The 24954-nt window shown below is 43.0% G+C and overlaps 1 protein-coding gene across 3 annotated transcripts in view; it reads right to left on the bottom strand.

The window, feature by feature from the left end:
- The window catches only part of UNC80 (unc-80 homolog, NALCN channel complex subunit), a 122371-nt gene extending 102014 nt beyond the window's left edge, over positions 1-20357 (bottom strand). For all 3 annotated transcript variants that reach the window (XM_058839471.1, XM_058839470.1, XM_058839472.1), the window contains exons 1-8: positions 20266-20357; positions 18905-18953; positions 12450-12606; positions 11240-11538; positions 8544-8667; positions 7409-7482; positions 6770-6909; positions 2930-3191 (exon numbers count right to left, since the gene is read on the bottom strand). In XM_058839471.1, coding sequence (XP_058695454.1) covers positions 2930-3191; positions 6770-6909; positions 7409-7482; positions 8544-8667; positions 11240-11538; positions 12450-12606; positions 18905-18953; positions 20266-20357 — 1197 coding nt within the window. The remainder of the gene's footprint in view (positions 1-2929; positions 3192-6769; positions 6910-7408; positions 7483-8543; positions 8668-11239; positions 11539-12449; positions 12607-18904; positions 18954-20265) is intronic.
- Between the last annotated feature and the right edge of the window lie 4597 nt (positions 20358-24954).

Raw genomic sequence — 24954 nt, 5'->3', positions numbered from 1 at the left:
TTGCAGTACCCAATATTGGGGATCATGCAATTTTCAAAGACTTTTCAGACTAATCAAAGACTACCCTTGAATCCTCTTAATTTTATCAGCACAAGAATGTAGGAGACACACAGAAGTAAGGCTCCTCTTCATCACTGTTTGTAGTACAGGTATTCTGATCAACCACTTTGCATAGATGACTAAAGATTCAGAGGAGGAGTCACACATAAAATCCAGTACACAGTAAACCAGGATTCAACCCTAGCCATTCTTAACATTGAGGCCAGCAAATACTCCAAATTGCTTTTTTCTTAGCTTTTATAGCTCTCTGGCTTCTTCAGGCTGTAAAGCATGATATGGATTTATTTTGGATTAAGTATCATTGTCTGTGGGTTACTGAAGTGGTGTTTTAGTTGGTGGTTTATGATCACCAAAAGACAGAGTAGGGTGCACTGAGACACAAGCCATGCAAACACAAGACACAGTCCCAGCTTTGAAATCTGCTCAGGGCAGGTATCAAGCAAACACCACTGGAGAAGCAAATTCCAGAATTGCTTTAAATCTACAGTGTGGTGTACTATGCATTTTAATGAATCAATCCTGTCTAAGAGTGATTAAAACCACGGCAATTCTCTGCAGTAGACTACATGGCAGTTACCATAAGACAGCAAAACAGTTTGGGTTTGGGGGATGGTCCTCTAGATTTTGTTGTTTCTATTGTCTTCCTCCTGCATGACTGTGTTGTACCAGCTCATTTGTACTTCTCTCAGCTCTCAGGAGACTGTTGTGGTGTGCAACAACACGGCCTTAAGAGCAACCTGTGCTTTTGGGGCCCGGAGCACACTGCTAAAAACAGGCTGACAACTGACAAAGGGATGAGTCTTTGTGTGGGAGCTTTATTAACCTTCAAATGGAGTCCAGGAATAAAAATAAGGAAAGGCTGATGGCATAGGATTAAATATGGGGTGACAGGGGTGGAGCTGAGGGTCAGGGTCCAATCAGAACAAGGGAAAATGGTGCAAAGGCGTGGCTAGGGACTGGGGATCCAATAGGGTAATGGGGGTGGGGCAATGCAGCAAACTGGGGCCAATAGGAATCAGGGGAAGCGAGAACATTCTGGGGGTTAACCATAAATGGCAGATGGGGCTGGAACAGGGATTACATCAATTTGGTGAACCAATAGAACATCAGACCTTGAGGACTATTTACATGTGACAAAGGTCCATGGGAGGGTGGCTCTTCTCACCCAAACCCAGAAGGGTGTCTCTCTTTTCCTGCTTTGGCCCCTCCAGGGTTGAGGCACCTGTACAACAAGCTTTGGGTTTCCACAGGATGTCACACTTGAGGCTCTTGGCTTTCCATCACCAGTGCAGTGAGCACTACAGCTGCATTGGTGCTATGATTAAGTTTTGTTTCTCTCTTCTACAAAGGAAGTGCAAGGCTGTAGCAGCTTGCGAATGTGTGAAGTTTCCATGTCCTGCACCTGCCCTAACAGTGAATTCACTGCATACAAGTGCCATACATGTTTCCTTTATCACATGTTGCCCGGTCTGAAGCATGTTCACACCAAAGTCACTTTTCAGAGGCAGAATATATTAATTTTATTCACGCCCATCCATCCCCCTTTTCCGACAAGGAGTGCCAGAACACTGCACTGAGATTTTCTTACTTTGCTATGCAGCTTACTAGGCAATACAGGGAGGATATTCCTCATGCCCTCTCAATCCCAGCTGCTTTAGCCCAACCTTATATCTGAGATGTGATTTTACACACACAGATCCAACAGCAAGTGTGAGAGTTTTGCTGAGGCTCAGGGAGGTGCAGGATCATCAGTTTACCAGTTATCCTGATAAACTGCAGAACAATAGAAACGATGTTGGTTTGCCACAAAAAATCTACTGCTCCTTGATGTGGTTTGCAGGCAGATGTGGTTTTTTTTTACTCAGTTTTTGCCTGCCACTTTATATCTACCCTGCTGAAACACTGTACCAATGTTTTTGAGAAGTTATTGATCAACCTTTGAGTACAAATGATGGCACTATGTTAGGAATTTCAGATCTAGACAGAAAAATCAGACTTTAAGCACAACCCTGTGTCAGGTGAGCTTGTGAGGGCTCAGAGTACAACCCCTTGTGTTAAGAAAGAAAAAATCCCAGCCTTTGGGAGGTGGCATTCTCTGCTCTGAGCACAACAGGCTGCACAACATAAAAGTAAAACAAATCCACAAGGAGATAACTGAAACTGCAACAACATTCCCTTTTTATCTCTGGAACAAGTGAGTAACACTAAATAAAAAAATATTTAAGCTCAAACACAAAGATCTTTACTGCACCATGGTCAGGAGCACAGGTGTCATTGTGCAGCAAACAGGGAGAAAGATTTGACACCTATTAGGACAGTTTCTCTACAAAGATTACTTTGGCAAATACAAAAATTATGTAATAAGAATAACAGCAGCAGAAGTAACAACATGGAGAGCTTTTGCTCACTGCCACTGTTTACCAAGTCTAATTCAGTATTTTAACACAAGTGTTTGTCTGGAGTGTGCAGTCCTGTACTAAACACAGTTCCTTCATTTGAGGGAATACACCAGAGAAGCTCAGTGGGTCCTGACCATTACACTGTAATGCAAAGGCATTGGTAATCATTTCTTATGGCAACTGCATTAGTACATTCTCACATTAAAAACCAATGTTTTCCCAGATCACCCTACATTAATTATCCCAAATCAACGCTCTGGCTTTCAGCAGTCACCAGCTCTGTCCCTCTGCATCAGATTCTGCCTTCAAAACACTCATGCTTCTCAGGGTCTCTTTCTGAATCAATGCAAGAATCTGACCTCTGTGCAAGTGAGCCAATACCAAAGCTGTGCCTATCACTGCCTGCTCAGCAATCCCCTCCCAGCACCACCACAGGAGCAGTTCTTTCCTCACTGCTAGCAGCTGCTTACCTGGGTTTTGTGGGTGTTCACCAGAGAGGGAGCAGCAGCCACCATGGAGCTGCTGCGAGGCCTTGGCAAAGGGGTAACCTCAGGCTCGGGTGGCTTCTCTGGTTTTTCCTGCAGCATGTGCCTCAGCCTCTGCAGGTAGTACATCAGGGACCACTGTGTTCCTTCCTCAGACCAGTGGGGCTGCAGCAAGCAGCGCAGCACGGCCACATCGAAGTACGTGGCGTAGCGAGACTTCTGGCACGGTGGAATCACCAAGGACACCCTGCTCCAAAAAGCAGGAGTAGAAATGTTAGTCATCAGATTCCTCATTCCTTTAGATCCTCGGCTCTCTGCATGAAGAACGGACTCTTTGGGACTAAGGAAACTGAGGAAAGCATTATTGAAGACACGTAACTGAATATTCAGCTTTCAGATCCCCAGAGGACTCCAGTACATGCTGTAAAGAGTTTTCTTGGATAGGAGTGCTTTCTCAAACTGTGATCTGAAGATAAACCTCTAGTACCTGTGCTAACTGAATAATTTGTTCAGCAGGAAACAGACAACCCTTGAGCATCTGATGTCCTGACACTAGTAATACATATTTAGGAATGGTTTACATTTGCACATATCAGGCCTTACTCAAGAAAAGTAGGCAGGGCAGCTAAGTTAGTTAACCTTTTAAGCTAGTTAAATTGATTATATTATCTAGTTAAATTTTATTTATATAATAAATTTATACTTATTATATAAATAAAAGTTACTATTACGGGCATTCTTTGCTGAGGTGTTCTAGAGAAAAGCACTCCTTTAAGCCCTCACTATAATTTTCTTGCCCTATTAATTTCCTGATGGATTTTAATATGGAGTTTCCTAAGTATTGGAGAAATTAGTGCACACAAAAGCAAGACATCTGTAGTGAACTTCAAAAATGGGAATCTAGAAAGTTCAGATTTCAAAGTTTCAGATTTTTATGTCATTCATAGCCAATCTTTTTTACAGTAAAATGCCCCAAAAATTTTATTCCTAATCTTTCATACCATTTTTCTCCCAGCAGAGTACAACTGGCCTGATCTACCCTCTGGACAGCCACTAGCTGTCAGGAGACAATCTGTCAGGAGACAATCTGTCAGAAAAGAAGCAAGGGAAAGGGACTCACAGGAATGAGAATCACATGGTAAGAGAAGGTGTGAAATTCTTTTTTTTTTTTTTTTCTGCTGAATACACATTTTGAATGTTTCCACTCTATATCAGAAACACACTTCTGTGACCTGATTATTTCTAGGATTTTGAGATTCTATAAAAATGAAGAGTTCTTTCATGCACTATATTCTCAGGCATTTGAGAAGCATCACAAGGACATCAAGCTGGTCTTTTGGTTTTTGCTAGAAGCCATTTTTTATTATCAGCCCTCCAAAACAGCAGGCAAACAGTGTAGGCAGGTCATCCTCATATCCAGCTAGGTACCACCACTTTCTGAACAGATGGGTCCAACGCCACAGTCCAGAAAAGCCTTGGGGAAGAGCAGCAATACTGACCAGTGGGACCTCTGAGCGCTTTGCTGAATCTCTGCCCTGTGCCTCCAAGAACTGGCAAATGAGGAAGAAGTGTGCCCTGAACAGTGACACCAGTTGGAATCACATGAACCCTGCTCCATCTTACAGGTGTGGAAACAGGGGTGGAAGGCTGGGCTTGGATCAACACGTGGATCTAGAGCTCAAACTTGCAGGAACTGGTTTGCTGCCAGCGCCACAAAGCCATGCTGGAGGCACTTGGCCACTGCAGACCAGTCTATGTCAGCATGTGCCACACTATCCAAAACACACAGATTCAAAGTTTCTCCCCTAGTGCTGTATTCCATCTAGAAAGGCTGCAAGCTTGACAACTTTGAAATGAGCTGTTACAAAAACCTGAAGAACTGAGTTAGAAAAGAAAACAATGTGAAATGTTTATGAATGAAACAAATGTGCTGTAACATTTTCCCCACAAACCTGACGTGAAGGGTGGTTTTGTCAAAGGTAGGTTGTGTCACATAGATTTAGCCTGCAAAAACCCAGAAGTATACTCAAAGTACCCCAGCAAAGGAAATAAAACACGTCATGCCAGTAGCAGTTGTGGGAGGTTCTTTTTTTTGCTCCCTGGTCTCTGCACTCCTGTCTGTGGCACTGGCAAACCTGAGGCATGACACAGGCTGGAGCAAGGCATGTTCTCCTTATGAAATATTCATAAATAAAGTCCCTCCTGCAAAGTCTATTTCCCCAGCAGCCTGTTCAATGCAGCAGCTGGGTAAAGGGCTGTGGTTTATCTGCTTCAGGATTAAACTGTATCATCTCTACATGGAGAATCACACTGAGCGACACTTTGCTAGGATCACAACAAGCGATTTGTTTCAACAGTTTCTGAAGAACCAGAAACTAAACTCTGTAGTTCATTTAGAGGAAAATCTAGTGCTTGTATAATCAGCTCATGGTTGCCTGTGACTGCAGGGGAAGTGGAAATGCAGCCTTCTTTCAACCCTTGGCCAAGGACAAAGGAATACTTTGGCTGTTGGTAAGCAGTGTAAACAACATTTGTTCCACAGTTATCTGTTGCTTGGTAACCAAAGCTCCCTGTACAGTTTTAACTCATCAATGAGTTCTGCAAATGAGGAGGCATAATGATGCTCTCTTCAAAGCCTGTCTGAAGCTTCATCCCCATGGCAACCACCAGACCCTGCTTGACAAATTGATCACCTGATTCTGTCTTCTTAAGAGGCTGCTTATTTTTTTTACAGCTGTGCACTCTCTGAGCAGCAGTGTTCACACACAGAAAGGCAGCTCTGTTCCCACCTTCAGTTTTACTGGCTCACATTAATGCAAATTAAATACAGATCCAGAACTGACAACAGGCTTGATAAAAAAATCCCAAGGGAAGCTTCCTGATAGTATGAGAGCCTCAACAAATAGCGTTTTCCTTTGCATCAGCGAAAGGATGCCCTGAGTTCCCATCTGAGAGATCAGAGCTGTCCCTAGCTGATATCCAGAAATTCACTCTATCCTGTAATTCTGTCACTGTAATGACGCCATTTCTTAAGACTGCAGTGTTTTGGATATGACATTTCTCAAAAGAGATAAGCAACAGGGCCAGAGTTTTCAGGTGTTTAAGTAGCACTCCAAAATCCATAGAGATGTTAAAATTTTAGCCCTCCCTCTCCAAAATATCTGAAAATACTCATCAGCTTGATTTACTTAATGGCACTACTGAGCATCCAGCACTACTGGAAATTCAGTTCTGCCTTTGTGTGCCCAAATCTAGATGAATTTATTAGTGCCAAGCTGGAAACCACAGCCTGAGCCACAAGCTGGACACATTTGCACAGCTGTGCTTCTTGGTTAGTCTGTTCCTACATTTTTGGGTCAGTAGTCTAAAGCCAGCTTTGCAGCAGGATGCAAAGGAGGCATAGTGAAGGCCATGGAGAGAGGCTTGCAGAACTTCTTTGCTTGGGGGAAAGAAAATCTGGTCAGATGAAGCCAGATAATATACCAGTTGCCTGAAGCTGAATCTAGCCTAGCAGCTTACCTGAAGGTTATTTTTTGAGCCTTTAATGACCTGAAATTAACATTCTAGGAAAGACCAAAGAAAAAGAAAAAGAAAACAAGAAATTGTCCCAACAGGACAGCTAGAGATGTCTCTGAAGAAAGCAGCATTGAGTAACAAGTGCTGCCATCTTTTCCATCACCCAGAACTGCAATTTGTTGAATTAAGAATTTGGTACAAACATCCAGCACCCTCAGCATGTCCAGACAAAAGTGGATTCAAGATGGACTTGTGTGATCTCCACCACTGAATCACAGGAGCCCAAGTTTCACCTGAAGGTCTTTGTACCTGGGATGTGCAGTACTTCTCTCCTGGGAGGTTTGGGAGGACACGCTTCCATCCAAGGAGTTTCCAGGATGACACGCTGAAACAGAAGCCTTTGGAGGTACAGGATCTGGCTGTGCTGTCTCACAGACCACCTGCAGTCCCTTCAGACAGTTGTAAAAAAGAAAATAGGTATATAAACATATTTATCTTTCCCATGTTAGTTTTATAACTGCAATTTGAGCTCAGACATGACCTTACTTACACCATAATACCACGGAAAAACATCAAGCCTGGGGCTTCTCAATATGAGGCATTGTACAGGCAAAGGATATATTGTACATTGTACAGCTCTCTCACCCAGGAGAATGATTTGGGATGGAAGGGACCTTAAAATCAAGCTCCAACCCTCCTGCCATAAACAAGATCAGGCTTCCATCCTGTAAGACAGGATAAGGCCAAGGAGATCCAGATAGATACACCCCATACCCTTTGGTTCTACTGCAAACAAGGTTGGGAGCCTTAGCTGTGAAGAGCTGTGAATAACTGTGATTTCTGGAGATGGAATACTTTAGGGTGGTAACTGCAAGTTCTCTTTCAATATTTATCCCCCCCCCCCTCAGCATCTTATTCAAGTTTGTCAAATCTTAGTGTGGAATTTACCTCAGTGCGTCCGCTGTCCAGATTAGGGGATTCACAAGTCATGCTCTGATTATTGGTGGGAGAACTTCTCTTGGCTGAGAAAAGAAGTCAAAGCAGGACATTTCAGGAAATGCCTCCTACACTATAATGTACCTGTTATAAAGTATTATAATAAAAGGATAATCCACAAAACAAAACCAGCATCTATCTGCTGCAAGCTTCCTAGGCATTAGTCACAGCCATAAAAAGAAAACAAGACTGGGTTAGTTTTTTCAGTTCTTTCCATTGTCAACAGCACTGTCTACTGAAAATCTGTGCTTCTTTAAAATTAAATTTGAATATAAATTTCATCCTAAATCCATTCACCATCAATTGTGTTTTCCTGTGCAGAGTAGTGCCTTTTACTTTGGAGCTCTTCATCTTATTTGTACATATTTTCAGGTGCTTTTCTAGGTTAGATCACTCAAAGTGTATTGTGATTTCCAATTGGCCAAATGCCTTCAGCACAGGAAATACATGGATGTCACACAGAAAGTTTGATCTGTAATACTGTAGAACACCAAGGGTATCACACAGACTAGGATGACAAGTCTTGAAAACCTGTCGAAATATCCTGTGCAGATATGACTTTGAATCAGACTGACTGCAAAATAAATATTGCAAAGCTGCTTCATTAGTTTTTTTATTTGTTGTTTGAAGGAAAACTGAAATAGATTTTACTTTCTTTTTTCCTAGTTTGAGGAAATGCTAAGATAGCATCATCTTCCTAGATATAAAAGACCTTATTCCAATTAATATTTCTGTCCTGCTGAAATACTTCCTCACTGTTGTGAGATACTGTCTTCACCCTTCTTAGGAACTAAGGAAGATAAAGCTAACAGAAATTATATGAGGCTAACAGAAATGATAACTCTACTGAAAAGTTATTAATTTCCCATTTGTGATGTTTCTCCCATCTTCTATTTAATTATTGTGCAAATGTCAGTTGACTCTCAGGGGAAACAACCTTAAACTACTCTAAAGTTTGACTAGTTCCTGCAGGACCAACATATTTCTTCATGTACGAGGGCTACAGAATGTAAGGGCAGCATCAGGCAGACAAAGGTGAAGGTTCCCCAGGTCTCAGGAGCTACATTACCACAGCAAAGTCACAGACCTGTAATGATGTTCCTGATGGGCTTTACAAGAGCATTGAAGGCAGAAACTTCAGGTTGCCTGTGTTCCCACATTGGCTGCCAAATAACAAGGCCACTAGCCAACCGGAATGTCAGGTCAGACTCCTTCAAAAGAAAAAAAACAGAATGTTGTTTCAAACATTTCTCTGGTGCACAGCTCTTACAAGAAATAAGTGATACCATGTGCAGTTGTCCAGTCAGTACATGCTAACTCAAGGGCTACTGACAATACTCAGCAGGCTCTATGCATGTCAGTTATGGCTAGTAAAACATCACAGGGAAATTTCAGTCCAAAAATATACAAAGGTTTTTTTCAAATGAAATTTCTATTCTAGTCAATGAACTCTATTTTTTTTTCCAGGACATTGAGCTGTAATAGAAAAGCCATTCCTGTCACAAAGTATCCCTTTTAATTATACATAACCACTTTATGTTTAGCATTCGAGCTCAACTTTAGGATTTACACTCTAAGACTTGAACTTCTTCCCCAAAAGAATAAGAACACTAAATATTAAAGCATTACTTAGAAACTGAGGAAACATTTAACAGATTACTATGAAGCAGTGGTATACATTACTGTTATCATTAGCCTTGTTAGTACCTGAACTCTGTCAATACACAGAGACACTGGTACTACTTACACTTGTGCTATTGCTATTTTACATATACAATCAGCTGAAATCACATAAATTAGTACATTAAATTAATTATAAAATAATTATTAATAATTAATGAATCATATACATTAGTGTACAAGTAAACCTTTGCAGGATCAAGGTCCATTTACTTGACCTAATGTCAGATCTACATTAAGAGACACAGATGTCCCCACATAGCAAAAAAACATGGTAACAGCAGTTTTTGGTGGTATATATATAACATATAATATAATATATTATATATTATTAATGTTGTTATAATATATAACAACACCCTCCTATTGAGACATCCCCAGATGCCTTGGCAGCTGGAATGGATGATGCAGACAGAGCTAAAGGAAAGGCAGGAACCGACTGCTTGTAGCTCTGCAGCCCTTCTATTCCCCACCCTCTGTTAGTGCTCTCTCATCATTATCAACTCACAAGCTTGGCTTAAACTAAGCTTGCTTTTAATTACTGATTTTGCTAATTGCAGCTTGCAAGGCTTTTAGACCTGGTAGCAGCGACGTTGTGTTTTCACTTTGCACTGCTCGCTTGTGGTGACGCGCCAACACTCCTGCCTACAGTTATGCACTTAAAGAATTACATGCATCCCTCAAAGCCTGATTTAAATACATTTTTCTCAAGACACAAATCCTCCCAGAAGTTGGGAATTCAATAATTTAGGCCTGTCTATGCAAACATGTGTCATCTTCTTGAGCCCATGGATTATTTTGGCTATCTGATCAGGTAGTAGTCTTCCCCTGAGACTTACAAGACGTTGAGAGGACAAAGCTCACCTAGTGAACCATTCACATGCCTCATTTATCTCCTTTCCTGCACTACATTTTGATGACAGAAATGTGCATGTTTTAATTGGCTTTTCAATGTTCATCACCATGGTATTCCAGAGATCTCAGAGATAATCAAGGTAAACTTGAGATACTGCTTTAACCCCATCTTGAAAACAACATGCCAGAAAGATTAACATAAATGATTGGAACTCCAATCTCTAATAGCCAAGGTCTACCCCCAGTTTCATTCCATTTATTCAAATGGCAGCCTGCATTTCTGTGTGTAGCACTGGGAAGAATTCAGTATTTCTTCTTGTCTTGTCCCAGTAATGTACAGAGAACTAGTAAGCAAGTATAAAAAATATGGGGTAAATAAATTAAACACTACTGTACAGGGACTCAGTGGCAGAAGTAGAGAAAGAATCTAGTTCTCCAGTCTTGCTTTTACCTGCCTTAATCAAAAGATAATTCTTTATTTCCTGTTCCTTCCTATCTTCTTCAATTGTTGCAGCATAGAAGGCAGGATTAGAACAGATAGCCCCATCACTTCATGACTTTATAGTCCTTTTTTCAAGGACCTACTCTTTTTTGAGGCTTAGATGGAAACATAAGGGCTAAATGGCAGCCTCCCAGAGGCAGGAGTCAGAGCATGAGGAAAATGCCTTTTCATCACATCACTCTGCAAAGCTGATGCACTCAGCATAAAATCAAGAGGAACCCCAGTCGACAGGAGTCCTGCAGCCTGCCTCACAACAAAGGAATGCTCCACTGCCTTTGCCACTGCCATGTTTAAAACACCATCCTGGTAATTAGCATCCAAGATGATTAGTAATGACAACAACAAATCCCAGTGGCAGCTCCTGGTGGAATCCCTGAAAATCTAGCAAGGCTTTTCTGAGCAGGGTTAATAATCACTGGAGCAAGTTAAAGCTCATAATCCTTTCTGCAGTTTTTAGGATCCCAGAGACTTCACAGGGGCCACAGATCTATGCCATTCCCAAAGGCTAAAAATGGCTCACTTTGTGTTTTTTTGTCTTTGTGCCTGCTGGATGCTGTGGCGATTGTTCACATCACTGGAAGGATTTCTTCCCAGTGGCAGCAGTATTCTGCCAGCTTGGTAAAATATTTCCAGCAGTACCCCAGTGTGCACTGTAAGCTGAATTAAATTACAGTCACAAAGGCAGAATCATTCTTTTCCTGCTCAGAACTGTCTCCACACAAGAACCCCACCAGTGCACCACTTACCCTAATCCTGTGGACGAGGGGAGCGAAGAGGAACACAAATAGCTCTACTGTGGCCATGGAATTCTGGAAGAACTTCCTTCTGTTATTCTCCTCCTCCTCAGCCATGGCACTGGGCCGGGGATGTCCTGGTGATCCTTGGTTTTCAGCCTGGTGGATAAAGGCACTACTGCTCCCTCCCCAGCTAGAACCTCTGTCTCCTCCAAGTCTGTCATTGCTGCAGTCCTGAGGAGCCTCCAGCAGCATCCAGTGAAGGGTGTGAAGGAGCTTTGTTTCAGCTACTCCAAGCTTATCCTGATGTCCTGCATGGAAAAACACATCACAGCATCTCACAGGGTTCCCATCAATGATACTGTTGAGATTGTTTCAGAGTTGCACTGGAGGCTGGGCACACATCTCCCACATAAGCATTTGAAAATTAAAATTCTATGATTTTAAAGTACCAGCATTCTGTCTCTTTCCATTTGAAACCTCCTAAATCAGAAGCCTCCATTTATTTCCCAGCATTTGGAGTTCAGTCTCTGCAGTGTCAGCTGCAGGGCATGGACAGCAGCATGGACATGGAGTGGTCCCAAAAGGAACTAACTCAACAGTCTTGTCTGTTTGACTTTGTTGAACAGGAGAAAATGCCAGTGTGCACTGCAAGGTGCTCAAGCTCTCTTCTTAATGTTCTCTACTGGCAGGTCTCAGGAAGCAAATTCCTGCTGAAATCACTGCTGAAATCAGTACAAAAGTAAATAAAATAAGTTGGATTTGGATCTGCCTCTCCATTGTCTGATTGACTTTCTGCTGAGAGTCACATGCATTGGTCGAAATAAAAACAAAAAAACAGGCAGAAAAAACCCCAAAAACGGAAGTTATTAAAAGTACCTGCTGCAACTGACCACTGCAGCATGCCTTGTAAGAAATACATATTCCTTCAAGGAATCCATGCCTGCTGGCTACTAAAGTTCTATTACTGCTGGGAAATAACTAGCAAAAAATATTATTGAACTACTCTGACTCCTTAGCCCATCACACCACTAATTTCACTGGGGAATATTTCACAGGTTACCCTTCTATAAATGAGAAGGACAATCATCAAGCAAGGCAAACCCCAGAAGAAAGTAATTGGGATTTTAAGGATTTAGAATTTGTTGTCACCCTGAGCAGCAATCTGTCATATTTTAACTGATAGTTTCACAATGGAAAACAACCTCAGATGAGCACTAACCTAGCTTATTCCTGTTGGAGAGCAATGTTGCAGTGCAGTGCAGCACATGAGGGAGCGCAGCTTGGACAAGTTCCCAGCGAGAAATGCTCTGGATGGCTTCAGAGAGAGCTGGAGAAAGGCCATGAAGCTTGTTTTCTACTAAAACTCTTTCAAAAGACTAGAAGTAAAAAGAAAAAAGGCATGGTGTCTATTTCTGCACATTCCTTCCAGTACATGAACATCCTCTTTTTAAAACCTCTAATCTCTAATTGTATAAATGAAGCAAATTTTATAATATTTGTCCTGAAAAATAGAGACTGTAGCTAAAGCCCACCAGACATATGGACATACTTAAATAAGAAATGAATGGACCACACAATGTATTTTCTGCAATAGAAGAGAATTGAAGCAAGTATCATGTGTGTATTACTAAGTGCTGACACCAAGCCAGACTTGCAGCTGTGCTGGATAAAGCCAGTAATCCTGACTTACAGTTGTGCTGGGCATCCCAGTTATCCTGTTAGAAGCCACAGGAGCTAGGAAAGCCTGTATTTGTGGAGCTGAGCACTGGATATTCTTAAATACACATGGTCTTTCAGTTTAGTGTAACATAAAGGGCAAACCACTCAAGGTATATGGGCCTCAGGAAATGTTTTCACACCCTGTCACAAAAATTATCAGTGTACAAAATTTTTTGTCAAGCTATGATGTAATGGTTGTGTGAACACTTACAGAGCTGATGGCTGCAGCAAGTTCATTATTTCCACCTGAAGCAACACAAAATAAGGCTATCTGCTGCTGGAATCCCAGCACAGAGGCACAGAAGCACATATCTATCCATTAGAGAAGACTGTGCCAGCAGACTGAACCCTGAAATAATTACAATAACCATCAGAGATGCCAGCAAATATCAGTGTGCAGGTCACACTGCCAGCCTGCTAGAAACACCAGGCTGCAGTGAGAAAATGTAATACACTTTACTGATTGACCACTGGCTGAAATTGGAGGGCATTTGCTGTAATACATGGAAAAGACACTGGCTTCCTGAGGGTTAGTCAGAATTAATGTGCCATGAATCATGTTGTCAGCAACATGTGTTTCTTAGCACCAGGAATGGATAACCTGTGTACCAGGGAGGGGATGCTTCAAGTCACCCTTATGGGGATCTGCTGGGGGCCACAGCATCTGAAAGGAAAACAGCCTCCTGCCACTCCATCCTATCAGTTCAGGAATGGGGGCAAAATGAAGGGATATGATGCTTTGAAAGCCTGGACAGGACAGGGAGCAGAGCACCCATGGTAAGGCCTGACTCTTCTGTTCCAGTCAGGACAGTGAGTGCATTACTATAAAAACAACAGAGATTTAGAATAAGTATCCCAGTCAAGGAATTATTACATAACAAAAGGAGGGGAGGAAAGAAGAAAAGTATCCCCAGAAACAGAACAAGAGGTACATTGTTACAAACACCACAAAGTTTGAAAGAGGCAGTGAAAAAGAAGAGGTTTTATTTATTTTTACGAAAAGAGGACAGGGAGCACCCCTTAGTCATTGCTCCAGCCACACATTGCTATTTCCACTCATCCATAAGCTCTGGAGCTCACTGAATCCTTCATTCAACCAAGCCAAGCCTCTACAGAGAGCAAGAGGAAGGTCAGCACAGAGGTAAGTAGCTCCTGCCCATGTTAGGGAGCTGGATTAGCTCACTGAAAGGCCTGCCAAACCAGTGCTGACCAAGGCTTATTGAGCTGAATGATCTCACCTCCAGCACAAAAGCCAAATCACAAGCTCACACTTCAGTAGAGTTAACAAAGTTATTCATTTTGCAGGGCAAAGGGAGATAAAAAACCCACTGGGAACACCAACCCTGTTCTGTGAAGTGTGACAGAAGTCACCTTGTTTCTCCCTGGCTTTCTATTCAAGGTCTCATTCCTGGGTACTTCAATGGCATCAGGTAGAAAGTTCCCCAGCAATTGCCTTCTGTAAGCTCTGAGCCACAGTCTGCATGCTTCAGTAACTCAAGAGGCAGCTAAGGAGTTTGCAATTATGTCTTTAGATTAGGCTTGTATTTATCACAACATTTTGGGCTGCTGAGCCCTTGTGAAGATTTCTCTATGTGGCCAGCCACCAGATTCTTCTGTTCTTTCCAGGCCTGAGCAGAAAGCTAAACATTTCTGTACTACAATCAAAGATCAGCTTCTGGGATGGCTCATGTGATCACAAGCATCTGAGACAGAAGTACGATATGTTGCCAGAAAAATTCAAACACAAAAGCTGCTGTATGGAGAGCACTGAATGTCCATGGCTGCTACAGGCACTGCCCTGCACAAAACTGCTCCTGTGGCTGCACTGCCAGCACACCAACTAATTGGCACTAAGCCCCACACGGAAAACTGTCACAGGCAACAGGAACATGCAGTTCTTTGGACAAGAGCTACTGTGGAATTTGCCTGGAGCTCTCCATAAAGGTGTAGCTTCTGGCTATACCAGATGCTCAAGATGCTCAAGGCCCTGTGTTGCTGCTGGAGAGCCTCCTTTTTGGTGTGCTGTGGCTTTACTCTTTCAGGACCTGCTACAGGGAATATATAGACACTGGGCAGAAGACCTAATGTTAACCCCACAGCTGCTGAGAGGAGCTCCATGGTTAAATAAGAAGGCTGAATGAGAATGTGTGAATGAGCTCCCTGTGAGTGGGTCAGGAGACAGACACTGCCGTGCCATGGGTACATCTGGAGCCCCAGCCTCAGGGCTCAGGGCTGCAGCCTGGCTAGGAAAACAACTACCTGCTTCTAGCAGGCTACACCACACACACCAAAGGCAGATAAAGAACATCTGCCAAGGGGACAGTGAGGGAAGTGAGTGCCTTGGCTGGAGAAGCAGTCCCTTTCAGCAGTGCTGTGTGTGTGTTCAGCTCCCTCAGGACCACTTACACAAGCATTTTTCCTTTTAGCCTAGCAGTGACAGATGTTTTCACAGGGAGTGGTGGCCAGCCTTGTCTGGCTGCCTTCCCGCTGCTGCTGTTCTTTTACCTTCATCTCCACCAAAAACCAAAGGTGCTGCCAAATACCTTGTGACCAGGATCAGCCTGTGTGTCACTGGCTGCTCTGTCCCACACTTCTCTAGGCATCTGGAGCATTCCAAAGCTCAGGCTCTCTGTTCCCATTGCAGCAGCATTCTGGCTGGGCTTTGCCATGGTTTCCTAAACAGCTTTGCTTGAGCTGCATGACCTTGCCCTGCTCTGAGCCCAGGGGAGCTGTACCTGCAGTGGGTTGCATAAGGCAGGAGGAGGTCAGCCAGGGGGTGGCAGAGGGTGCCCAGAGTTTGCCAGGGGTTCCCAGAGGTTACCTGGGATGCTCAGCACCTCCTGTAAGATCCTCCCAGGAGTGCCAGGGAATATCCCTACAGGATACCCCTACAGGATTGCCCAGTGTTTAGCCCAGGGTAGGTAAAGAAGGGCCATGGCAGAAACACAGAGAAATGGTTGGTGCTTCTTGAATTTGTGTCCTTGCAGGGGGCCTTACTGCCCTGTCCTTCCAAAGCTCAGTCTGCACCCCGGAGGAAAGCTGAGACCACTGCTGAAATCTGACTGGAAAGAGCTTGAAGTGCAGGCAGGAAGTTTTCTCAGTCTGGGGTAGGTCCACTGAGCAAGGAAGAGTTCCTGGGAAGATCTGGGAACCTAGGAGTTCATAGCACAAGGGGTGCCAAGATTCCATTGTCTACTAAACAGAGCAATAATGTAAACATTCACCAGCAGTGAAACACAGATGCCAAACACTTTACTCACAGAAATTCACTTTTCTGCAACCACGTCCATTGGCTGGATAAAATAAAGGTGGCCTCTTTCTGAACTTCGTTCCACAGCTATACTTTCATTATCCATAATAACAAAACATGTAATTATATTTTCAAAAACAAGCGAAGGGAAAAACTGAACCAAACCAAAACCAAAACCAAAGAACAAAATATAAAACAAATAAAACCAAAAACAAACAAAACAAAAAACTCCACAAAAACAACAACAACAACAACAAAAAAAACACCTAAAAAACCAAACCCCAACCAAAACCAAACCAAAGAAAATAAACCCAAAACCAAACAGAAAAGAGGGAAACTTTGAATTTGCAGGATCCTTCAGAAAACATTGGAGTTCTTCCATGGCCAAGGCAAACCACAGCAGGAGAATTTAAGCATATTTTCAAGTTCCTTACCATCACCCAGAAAATGTAGGTTTGTACAGCACTCACATGCTTTCCTGTGAGGTCATTTACAGCTTTGACTCATTAGGAATGGCCTCATGTCAGGGTAGGACAATTTCAGAGTGGGGAGGAGGAAGAACAACAAATCCATTGAGAGGCACAAGCATATTTAGATGTTGTAAGACAATTTATGGGGGAGGGAATTTATCTTCAGCTGAAAGGCCAATTGAAATAAGTGTGATGGCTCAGGTAAAGAGAGCAATGCAATGAAAAGGACAGGTTTTTTTTCCACAAGTATTATGGTATAAAACAAAGCTCAAAGAAGCAGTGCAATATGCTCTTGCAGACCAGATACTGCACTTACTGAATCTCAGGCTCCAGCATCTACTTCCTCCATGCACAATATGCAGCAAATTCTACTGCAGCAAGGTTAGAGCCAGGAGTGATAATAGAATACTGCACAATGTCGTGTCATACACATTTCCAGACAGGTAACAGCCTGTAGACATGCCCACAATAATTCTGACTAGAGAATTACAAAATCATGCAACAGGTGCATTGTATTTTTAGGCACACTATTCAATAGAGGGATGTTGGTCAGCAGCAGGTTTCAGAAGACAAGTCAGGAACCTGTCAGGTTCCAGAAACCCTGTCTCACCCAGGCACACAGCACTCTGCTGCCCCACTGGATCATGTGGAATGTGTTGGTGTGGGCAGACATTCCTGCCCAGTAGGTAGAGGAAATGGATGAAGCAGAGGGCAGAAAATGTGTCAGTTCAAGCTATAACTCAAAAATTCCTCAAAAATAAGCTCCACCTTTCAAAATTTTCCACCATAATTTAATGATTATGTTAAGAACTGGAGAAGAATCAAGTTCCTCATCCAACAAGTGGAAATTTATTGGATCTTTATAAAATGTCTTTTTTCAGAGGTCCCTTTCTCTTGGCTGAGGCATGGGATTTATGTTGTCCCACAGTTTAGGGGGTTTTGGGGTGTAGTTTTTTGTTTTGTAGTAAATTCTGGTACGTGCTCACAAAAGAAAAGTGCTTTAGAATTGGCCTCAGGGACCTGGTGCCAGCAGCAGAGCAGGAAGCAGAGGAAGTTTCAGGCAGGAAGGTACATCACAGAGAAGGCACAGAGGAGGAAGCTCTGTCCCTTTACCCAACAGTGACATCTGTGAGCCCACAGATGAAGCCACAGCCCCAGATTAGAGGTGGCTCCTGCACCCTGCCTGGTAAAGGACAAAAGACAGCAAACTCCATTCTCCAGCCTCTCAACAACCAGATACTGCCAGTAGGTATGAACCAGTGATGATGCTTTTTGTTGCATATGCTAGAATTAAACATTTTACTCACCAAAACACTAAGCCAGCACTCCTCTATCTCTGTTTGGTATCTAGCAAAAACTCTGAAAAATTTATGGATTTCTTAGAAGAAAATGACTCAGCAACAGATAATGCTTCTCCAGCCTAATGCCTTGTGAGAAGGAAGTCAAAAAATTGCTGCAGAGTGACCTAAGAACTTTAAACTATTAAGATACACGTCCAGACCAAATTTTTCCACTCTGTCGGGTTTGGCTGCAGCTAACTAATGTACTTTAAGTAATCCAAAGACCAGCAACCATTCAAGAAATTCTGAAATTCTCCAGATACCCATCTTATTTGAACTTGCTTCATGTCTTCCCTTTTTCTCCCCTTTTGGCAGTAACTTGAGACTTTATTTGAAGTACATTTAGAAGTAAGAGTTATTTGTATCTGCATGATAGCCCCTCCTTAATCATTCTGATAAGATATGTTCCCTCTAATTTCCAGCAGAAGTGTTTCCCATGTTGCACAGGGGTAAAAGAATTGTTCAAAACCTGTTAGCATTGCTTAGATTTTCCATATTATAAGCTTGAAAAACCTTCAGCAATCACGAACTGAAATGACATCAATCCCATGCAAAAAGCACACCCACATAGGATGAACTGCAAGGTTACACCCAGACTGTCAAAGCCAGTTTGTCTACGTCATTATTTAATTACTACAGCATTACTAATTAATTACTTATTACTAATACCCAAATAAATTCTTTTTCTGTTGTGTCTAAAGATGGACACGATATGCAAATTCTCTGTACGGGAGCAATTTCAAATTCTTCATGTGATAAAAGTACAAAAATGAAGCAGAACGGACTAAATCCACTTCTGGTGTAAGCTGAGAATCTTGCTGACCACTGTAGTCAGATTGATTTGCATGAAAAATTGGTTATTTACAAGCTTTGAAAAAGAGACACGTGTACATACCACACAGGAAGCTTCATATTGTTTCCCCAGTTTAGGTCTTAAAAATGCACTGAAAGAAAGGGGAAGAATCATTAGAGACCCAGTACATCAATGTGTATTTTTCTTAGTTATTTTTAGGATTCTTCTCATGTCAGAAAGTTGTCAAAAGGCTGAGAAAATCAGTGTAAAGGAAGACATAAGCTAAAACTACGTTCAGATACCTGTTGATGGCATCTGATAAATGCTGTTATCTTTTCCAGAAGAAAAAGTGCCCACCCTGATATGTCAAGAGGTATTTAATTCAGTCCACAAGTTCCCAGGGATAAAATCTTCCATCAGACAATTTTCAGCCATTTTACCTCAGTGAAAGTACTTTCAATATATTCTGTTTCAAATTTGTAAAATACTACTAAACTTTGCCTTGCCTCTATTTTAAGCCAGAGATCAGATTGCCAGCTCTGTATTAAATATTTTTTTCTGCACAGCTGCTGATGTGGAAGGCTTGTGGTGAAGTGCAGGCCTGTGTGCTGTATATAGAGAACATCCACCCTCTATCATTCTCCTCCAGAAGGAGATCAGAATAAATATTAAAAAAAATAATCAGGTCACCTTATTGCAGGGTGTTGTTTTTTTTTTTTTTTTTCCTATTTTATTTTGAAGGACACTGACTGTAGCATAAGGAGATTTTGTGACTGAGGCCTTAAATTAGAGCTTCAACCTTCAAATCTTCCAACCTCCCCCACTGCCCCCACAATGTTTTCAATTTAGAATCCTGCCAGGACAGGAGACTGACGGGATTCACAAGGAACATAAAGCGCCAGCCATACATTCAGCTGGTCCCTCGCACATCTCCAACCCCTCACTCTCCACTGCTGTGAAATAAGGTGAGACTTTGACGTATCTGTTTGCCTGCCGGCCTCCCAAAGCATAGATTACACTTCCAGGAGGGCTGCAAACACAGACAGAAGCAGAGCTGCAGGTCTGGTGCAGCACTGATGATGCTGCTCCTGGTACCAGAGCTCCGTGAGTTCTCTTAAAGGATGGGGGTTGGGGCAGGGGGGGATGGACGGGATGGGGAACACGGGACAGGGAGCAAGGGAAAGGCACACGGAGAAACAGAGACATGGATGGTTTAAAGTCAAGCCAAGAAGCTGCCTGGGACTGCCACTAGGTTAAGCTGCCTTGAGACCTCCTCCCTCACCCGATACACACAAATTGCTCGATGCTGAGTACAAAACCCGGGTTTTTTTCACCCCTTCACGTTGCGGCTGCAGTAATATCTGCGTCCTCGCCGGCACCGGGCAGCAGCAGCTGCTAACCCGCACCCCCCTCCATCCTTCCACTGCCCTGTTGCAGCCGTATCCCAGGTACCCCGCTCTTACCTGGTTTGCCTCCATAGGAAGGTCTGGATGGGCAGAGGGATGCCACGGCCACTCTCCTGCTCCTGGCCCTCGGAGCTTTTCCTTTTCACCATGATGCCGCTGGCAGCTGCTGCAGTCTCAGCAGACGCCCCGCTCGGGATCTCCCATGGCCGCCTCTGGCTCTCCGCAACTCTTTACCCCCTCCCCTCCATTCCCCGCCGCCCGCCCCCTCTCTCAACTCCGCTGGTGCAAAATGGCTGCAGAAGGCAGGGAGGAAATTAGGGGGGAGCGAAGATGTCCGCGTCCTTCAGCTTCCTCCGTGCCTTCAGCACCTCCCTCGGCGGACAGCTCCCGCTGCCCGGCGCGGGGGCGGCGGCGGCACCGCCCGCCAAACTTCCCGCACCTCGACAGCAGCGACAACTGCGACAACAACAGCGACAACAACAGCGACAACAGCCACAACAACAGCGACAGCGAGCCCCGCAGCAACAGGGCTACGGCCGCCCCTCCCCGCGGCCACCAGCCCAAAGTTGGGAAACCCTGGCAGCCCGCAGCGAGCAGAGCATCATCCCAGAGCATCATCCCAGAGCATCATCCCAAAGCATCATCCCAGAGCATCATCCCAGAGCATCATCCCAGAGCATCATCCCAGAGCATCATCCCAGAACATCATCCCAGAGCATCATCCCAGAGCATCATCCCAAAGCATCATCCCAGAACATCATCCCAGAGCATCATCCCAGAGCATCATCCCAGAGCATCATCCCAGAGCATCATCCCAGAGCATCATCCCAGAACATCATCCCGGAGCATCATCCCGGAGCATCATCCCAGAACATCATCCCAGAGCATCATCCCAGATCCCGCCGGAGAGCGGCTGCATCCCTCCACCCTCATCCCTCCCTGCCTCCTTCCCACATGGGGAGAGAAGGGAAGCAAGGCAGAAAGCCTCTCTGAAAGTGAAGGTTGGTGTTGGGAGCAGAGGAACTTTGGGGGAGTTGTTCCACGGATTTTTCTTAGGCAGAAAAGCCGAGGCAGAGGTGGAGAGGATGGGGAGCACCAAAGCAGATTTACTGGTGTTTCCAGTTAGGCACCAGACTAATTTGATTAATACAAGCTTATGTTTGAGTCAGGTTTGCTGGAAATACTTCTCAGGCACTGTTAGATTAGCTCTCCTTCTCTACCTAAGGGTATCAGAGGACAGTATACTACAGCAAATAATTAATAGAATAAAATGAAAGACCTATGCAAGTTCATCCCAAAGAGTTTCCACAGAAAAAAAAATAAAAATAAAAGTGACATTTTATTGCTTATATGAAAATATTGAAAATTTAGAGAGATGCTCCAACAAACCAGGGCCATAATTCTTCTTGTCTTTCAATCTCCCTGCTAAATGTTAGGCACCTAAAGATTCACCAAGGTCATTCCTTCCTGGTAGAGGAGCAGAACACATGAACATGAACACTATTTACTTCCTTAGGGGTACTTTAAGGAGAGGTTTGTTGAAAAATCCTGTGCTGCTACTTAGGTAATTTGAATTTACTCCCACTTGAGATGTTTTTTCTGGTGCCCAAAATAATACTTGATTTCCAGTCTTGATCTCCTGTCATGGAGAACAGGACCTCATGTGATCCACATTTTGCTAAAATCCCCCTCTTAAACAAAAGAAATATTAAGACAACTAACTAGAAAGTAATCTTTTAAATAAAAAAAAAAAAAAAAAGGTTTGCAACCAAAATGGTTTTCTAAATTTTTAAAATTTTTAAAATTTTCAAAATTTTTAAAATTAAATCTCTCTGAGTACTGAAATGCTGAACCAGTTGGCTTTGTTCATATTGTCTGGATGGGTTCTTTGCCAGCAGCAACTTGACAGAAGTCTGGCCTTTTATTAGTAGAATTACCTTGCTCAGGCAGGAAAGTTTTTAATTACCATGTTCTTTCCTTCCATTATGTGTAATTGGACATGGACAAAATTATCTTGATTTCTTAAATCTTGTAAGAATACAGAGAGAAGGTAGATAAAACAGTTGACTTCTAAATGCAAGGTCCACATCCCTTCAATTAATCCAGGACTTTTGTCTTCTTATTTGGACAGTTCAGAAAGCAAATTTCAGCATTAATTTCTTCTCGAAAAACTGACTCTTAACAGTCAGTACTAAAGCACTATGCAGTAGGAATAATTAACTTATTTTTTAATAATTGGGATTTTTTTCAAGTCCTGTCATGTGCTATGAAATTATTGACTAAAGCTGATACTCAGCAACAAATCTCAAGTCCAATTTTTTTGAGTTTTAGTTACTGTCAAGCAGGCAGATCACATTCTTCCAAGCAAAGTATGAGGACAAAAAAGTTTTAATGCTATTTGTAATTAAGGAGAGTAAGTGAACTGAGCTGTTGAGGCCTGAAAAAGTGCAAGGTCAGTGTCTTCCTGATGGCTGCACTAATTAGGACTCAGCTTTCCCACAGGTAGAAGGCTTGCTATCCCTCAGACAGAGAGAAGGTTGCAGGCCAGGGGTGGTTTATCTGAATGTTGTTTTAAGTGTTGTATAGTCTCACTCTTAAAATTAGTGCCATTTTAGTCTGTGATAATATTTATCTACCTTAAGATAGTTACATTCTCTTAGTAACTGGTAGGCACAGTTCAGATGTGTTTGGTTTGATTTTAAAAGGGTATCTCTCTTTATTCCTGCTTTCAAGAAGCAGCCACAATAGTTTCCAGTTCATCTCTCTAGGTCTAAGCTTATTATTCTTATTGTTCCCATGCTTTGCTATGCAACAGGAAACCCAAGACCAAAAGAGAGCACTGCAGCTTGCTCCAGACTACAGCCAAAATTTCCTAATGATTCTTCTGGTTGACAGAGACACTAAAGGGCACTTGATGTGGTCAGCTCCCTAATAAAAAGAAAGAGATGAAAGTGTGAACAAAAAACCCCACCACAAAAAAAAAACAAAAACCAACCAAACCAAACAAATTTTATTGGAAAGCAATGGCATTCATCAGTTTCAAACCTACCCAGGTAAACATCATTGCTGCCCTGAGTAGAGGCTGTCCTAGAGAGCAGAGAAGATCACTAGCAGGACCTCATGAGCCTCCAAAGGGGAATCCAGATGGCCTCTTTACAGTCTGAAGAAGAGCAGGAGTGGAGCACACATGGGGCAACTGCACATTAGCTCCCCATCTGTCAGTGTTAACTATCACTCAGAAAGCAGAACAACACACCAGTACCTCACCTGGCTTTCTGTTACACCCTTGAAGACTCTTCAGAGGAAACTAATAGCTTTGAAGTTCAGGATTATTTTCCTTGCTCTTTCTTTGTGCATAGCCAGTGCCTTGCCCTGTCACAAGCCATTAGCAAGTGGAGGTCACACAGCCCAGCACTGAGAGGAAACTGAATCACTACTTGGAATTTTGTTCATGATTACTTTGTAGTAACTGAAAATATAACTGCAGATTGCAGTTCTAGTCAAGCTTGCCATTTGAGTGTAGCATATTGCTCTCCAACTGCAGCCAGTCACAAAAGACACATAAATCCCTTTGTTTGTACAAAGGTTTGAAGTCACAGAACTTCTGATGCAAAACAAATCAGAGAGCAAAGAAAACATTATCAACAGCTGGCTCTGTCACAAGAACTGCAGGCATGAAGATGTAGATCTCAAATCCAGCCAGGCCACGACCAGAACTAAACCCAGGAGGTGGCAAAGGTGGTTTACATTAAATTTGACAGTGGTTAGAGACAAGTTTTGTTCTTGCTTTGTTTTGGAGACCATGCCCACCACCACAAATGGCACACAAAGCTGAAGTAATCTGTGTCTCTGTAGGTAAAATGAATTGCATGTGTAAGAGAAGAAGAAATTTTACAGCCTGGAAGATTTTATTTATCTCTATATTGAGTTTCTACTGGCAGCAGTGGCTTTCAGATTTGCAGTCAGCATTTGACCACACCTAAATAAATAACAATAATAATAGATGCTACAAAGGGAAAGTCCTGCAAATCAAATGCCTTCCTCAAAAAGAGGAAACAAGTAGACTCTTCAGAGAGGCCATTACAATAAGACAACAGCAAAGTGTCCTGAAAATTCACCTGTGCTCTGTTCTCTAGGCTACACTGGCATCCTGGGCTGACACAGAAGCACAGGTTGGTCTGCCTGCAAAAAGATCAAGAGCACTGCAAAAAGTCACTGCTGTCAGAAAGCAGGCGAGGGTAGAGTGGGGAAAGCTCTGCACTACTCTAACAATTCTTAACCTGTGCAACTGCTTAGTCACAGAAGATGCCCGTGACACTATCTTCCCATTTCCCATCTTACTGCAGAGAGGAGGAGTCTGACATGCCTCCAGATCATGATTCTGCTTGATCACTGCTTTATTCACCAGACAGTTGTTTACAATCCATCACAGCAGGATTTAGTTTTGATCCAGAAACAATCAAGGCTGGCAGCATAGCACAGAGTGAGGACACGGAGCAGAACCTGAGGATGAAGCCCCCACCTTATACAGGAGTGCTCAGAGCAGGGAACTGCTCAAACCTCACTGCCTTGCACTTGTTTCCATGGTTATGTTCTCCAAGTTCCCACCCTCAATCAATCCCTGCCATACACACTCACAAAGAAGAATTCACATCTTATTTCTCTGAACTCTCTGTGCAGAATCCAGGCTCTCAAGAGTATGTCAAGCCATTCTGTTGTGCAGCAGCCTTTCCAGGAGCAAAGCTG

The sequence above is a fragment of the Poecile atricapillus genome, chromosome 5 (assembly GCF_030490865.1).
Source record: "Poecile atricapillus isolate bPoeAtr1 chromosome 5, bPoeAtr1.hap1, whole genome shotgun sequence".
In the NCBI taxonomy this organism is placed as follows: domain Eukaryota; kingdom Metazoa; phylum Chordata; class Aves; order Passeriformes; family Paridae; genus Poecile; species Poecile atricapillus.
Note: the sequence above shows the minus strand (reverse complement) of the source record. Positions and strands in the feature narration are given on the sequence as shown.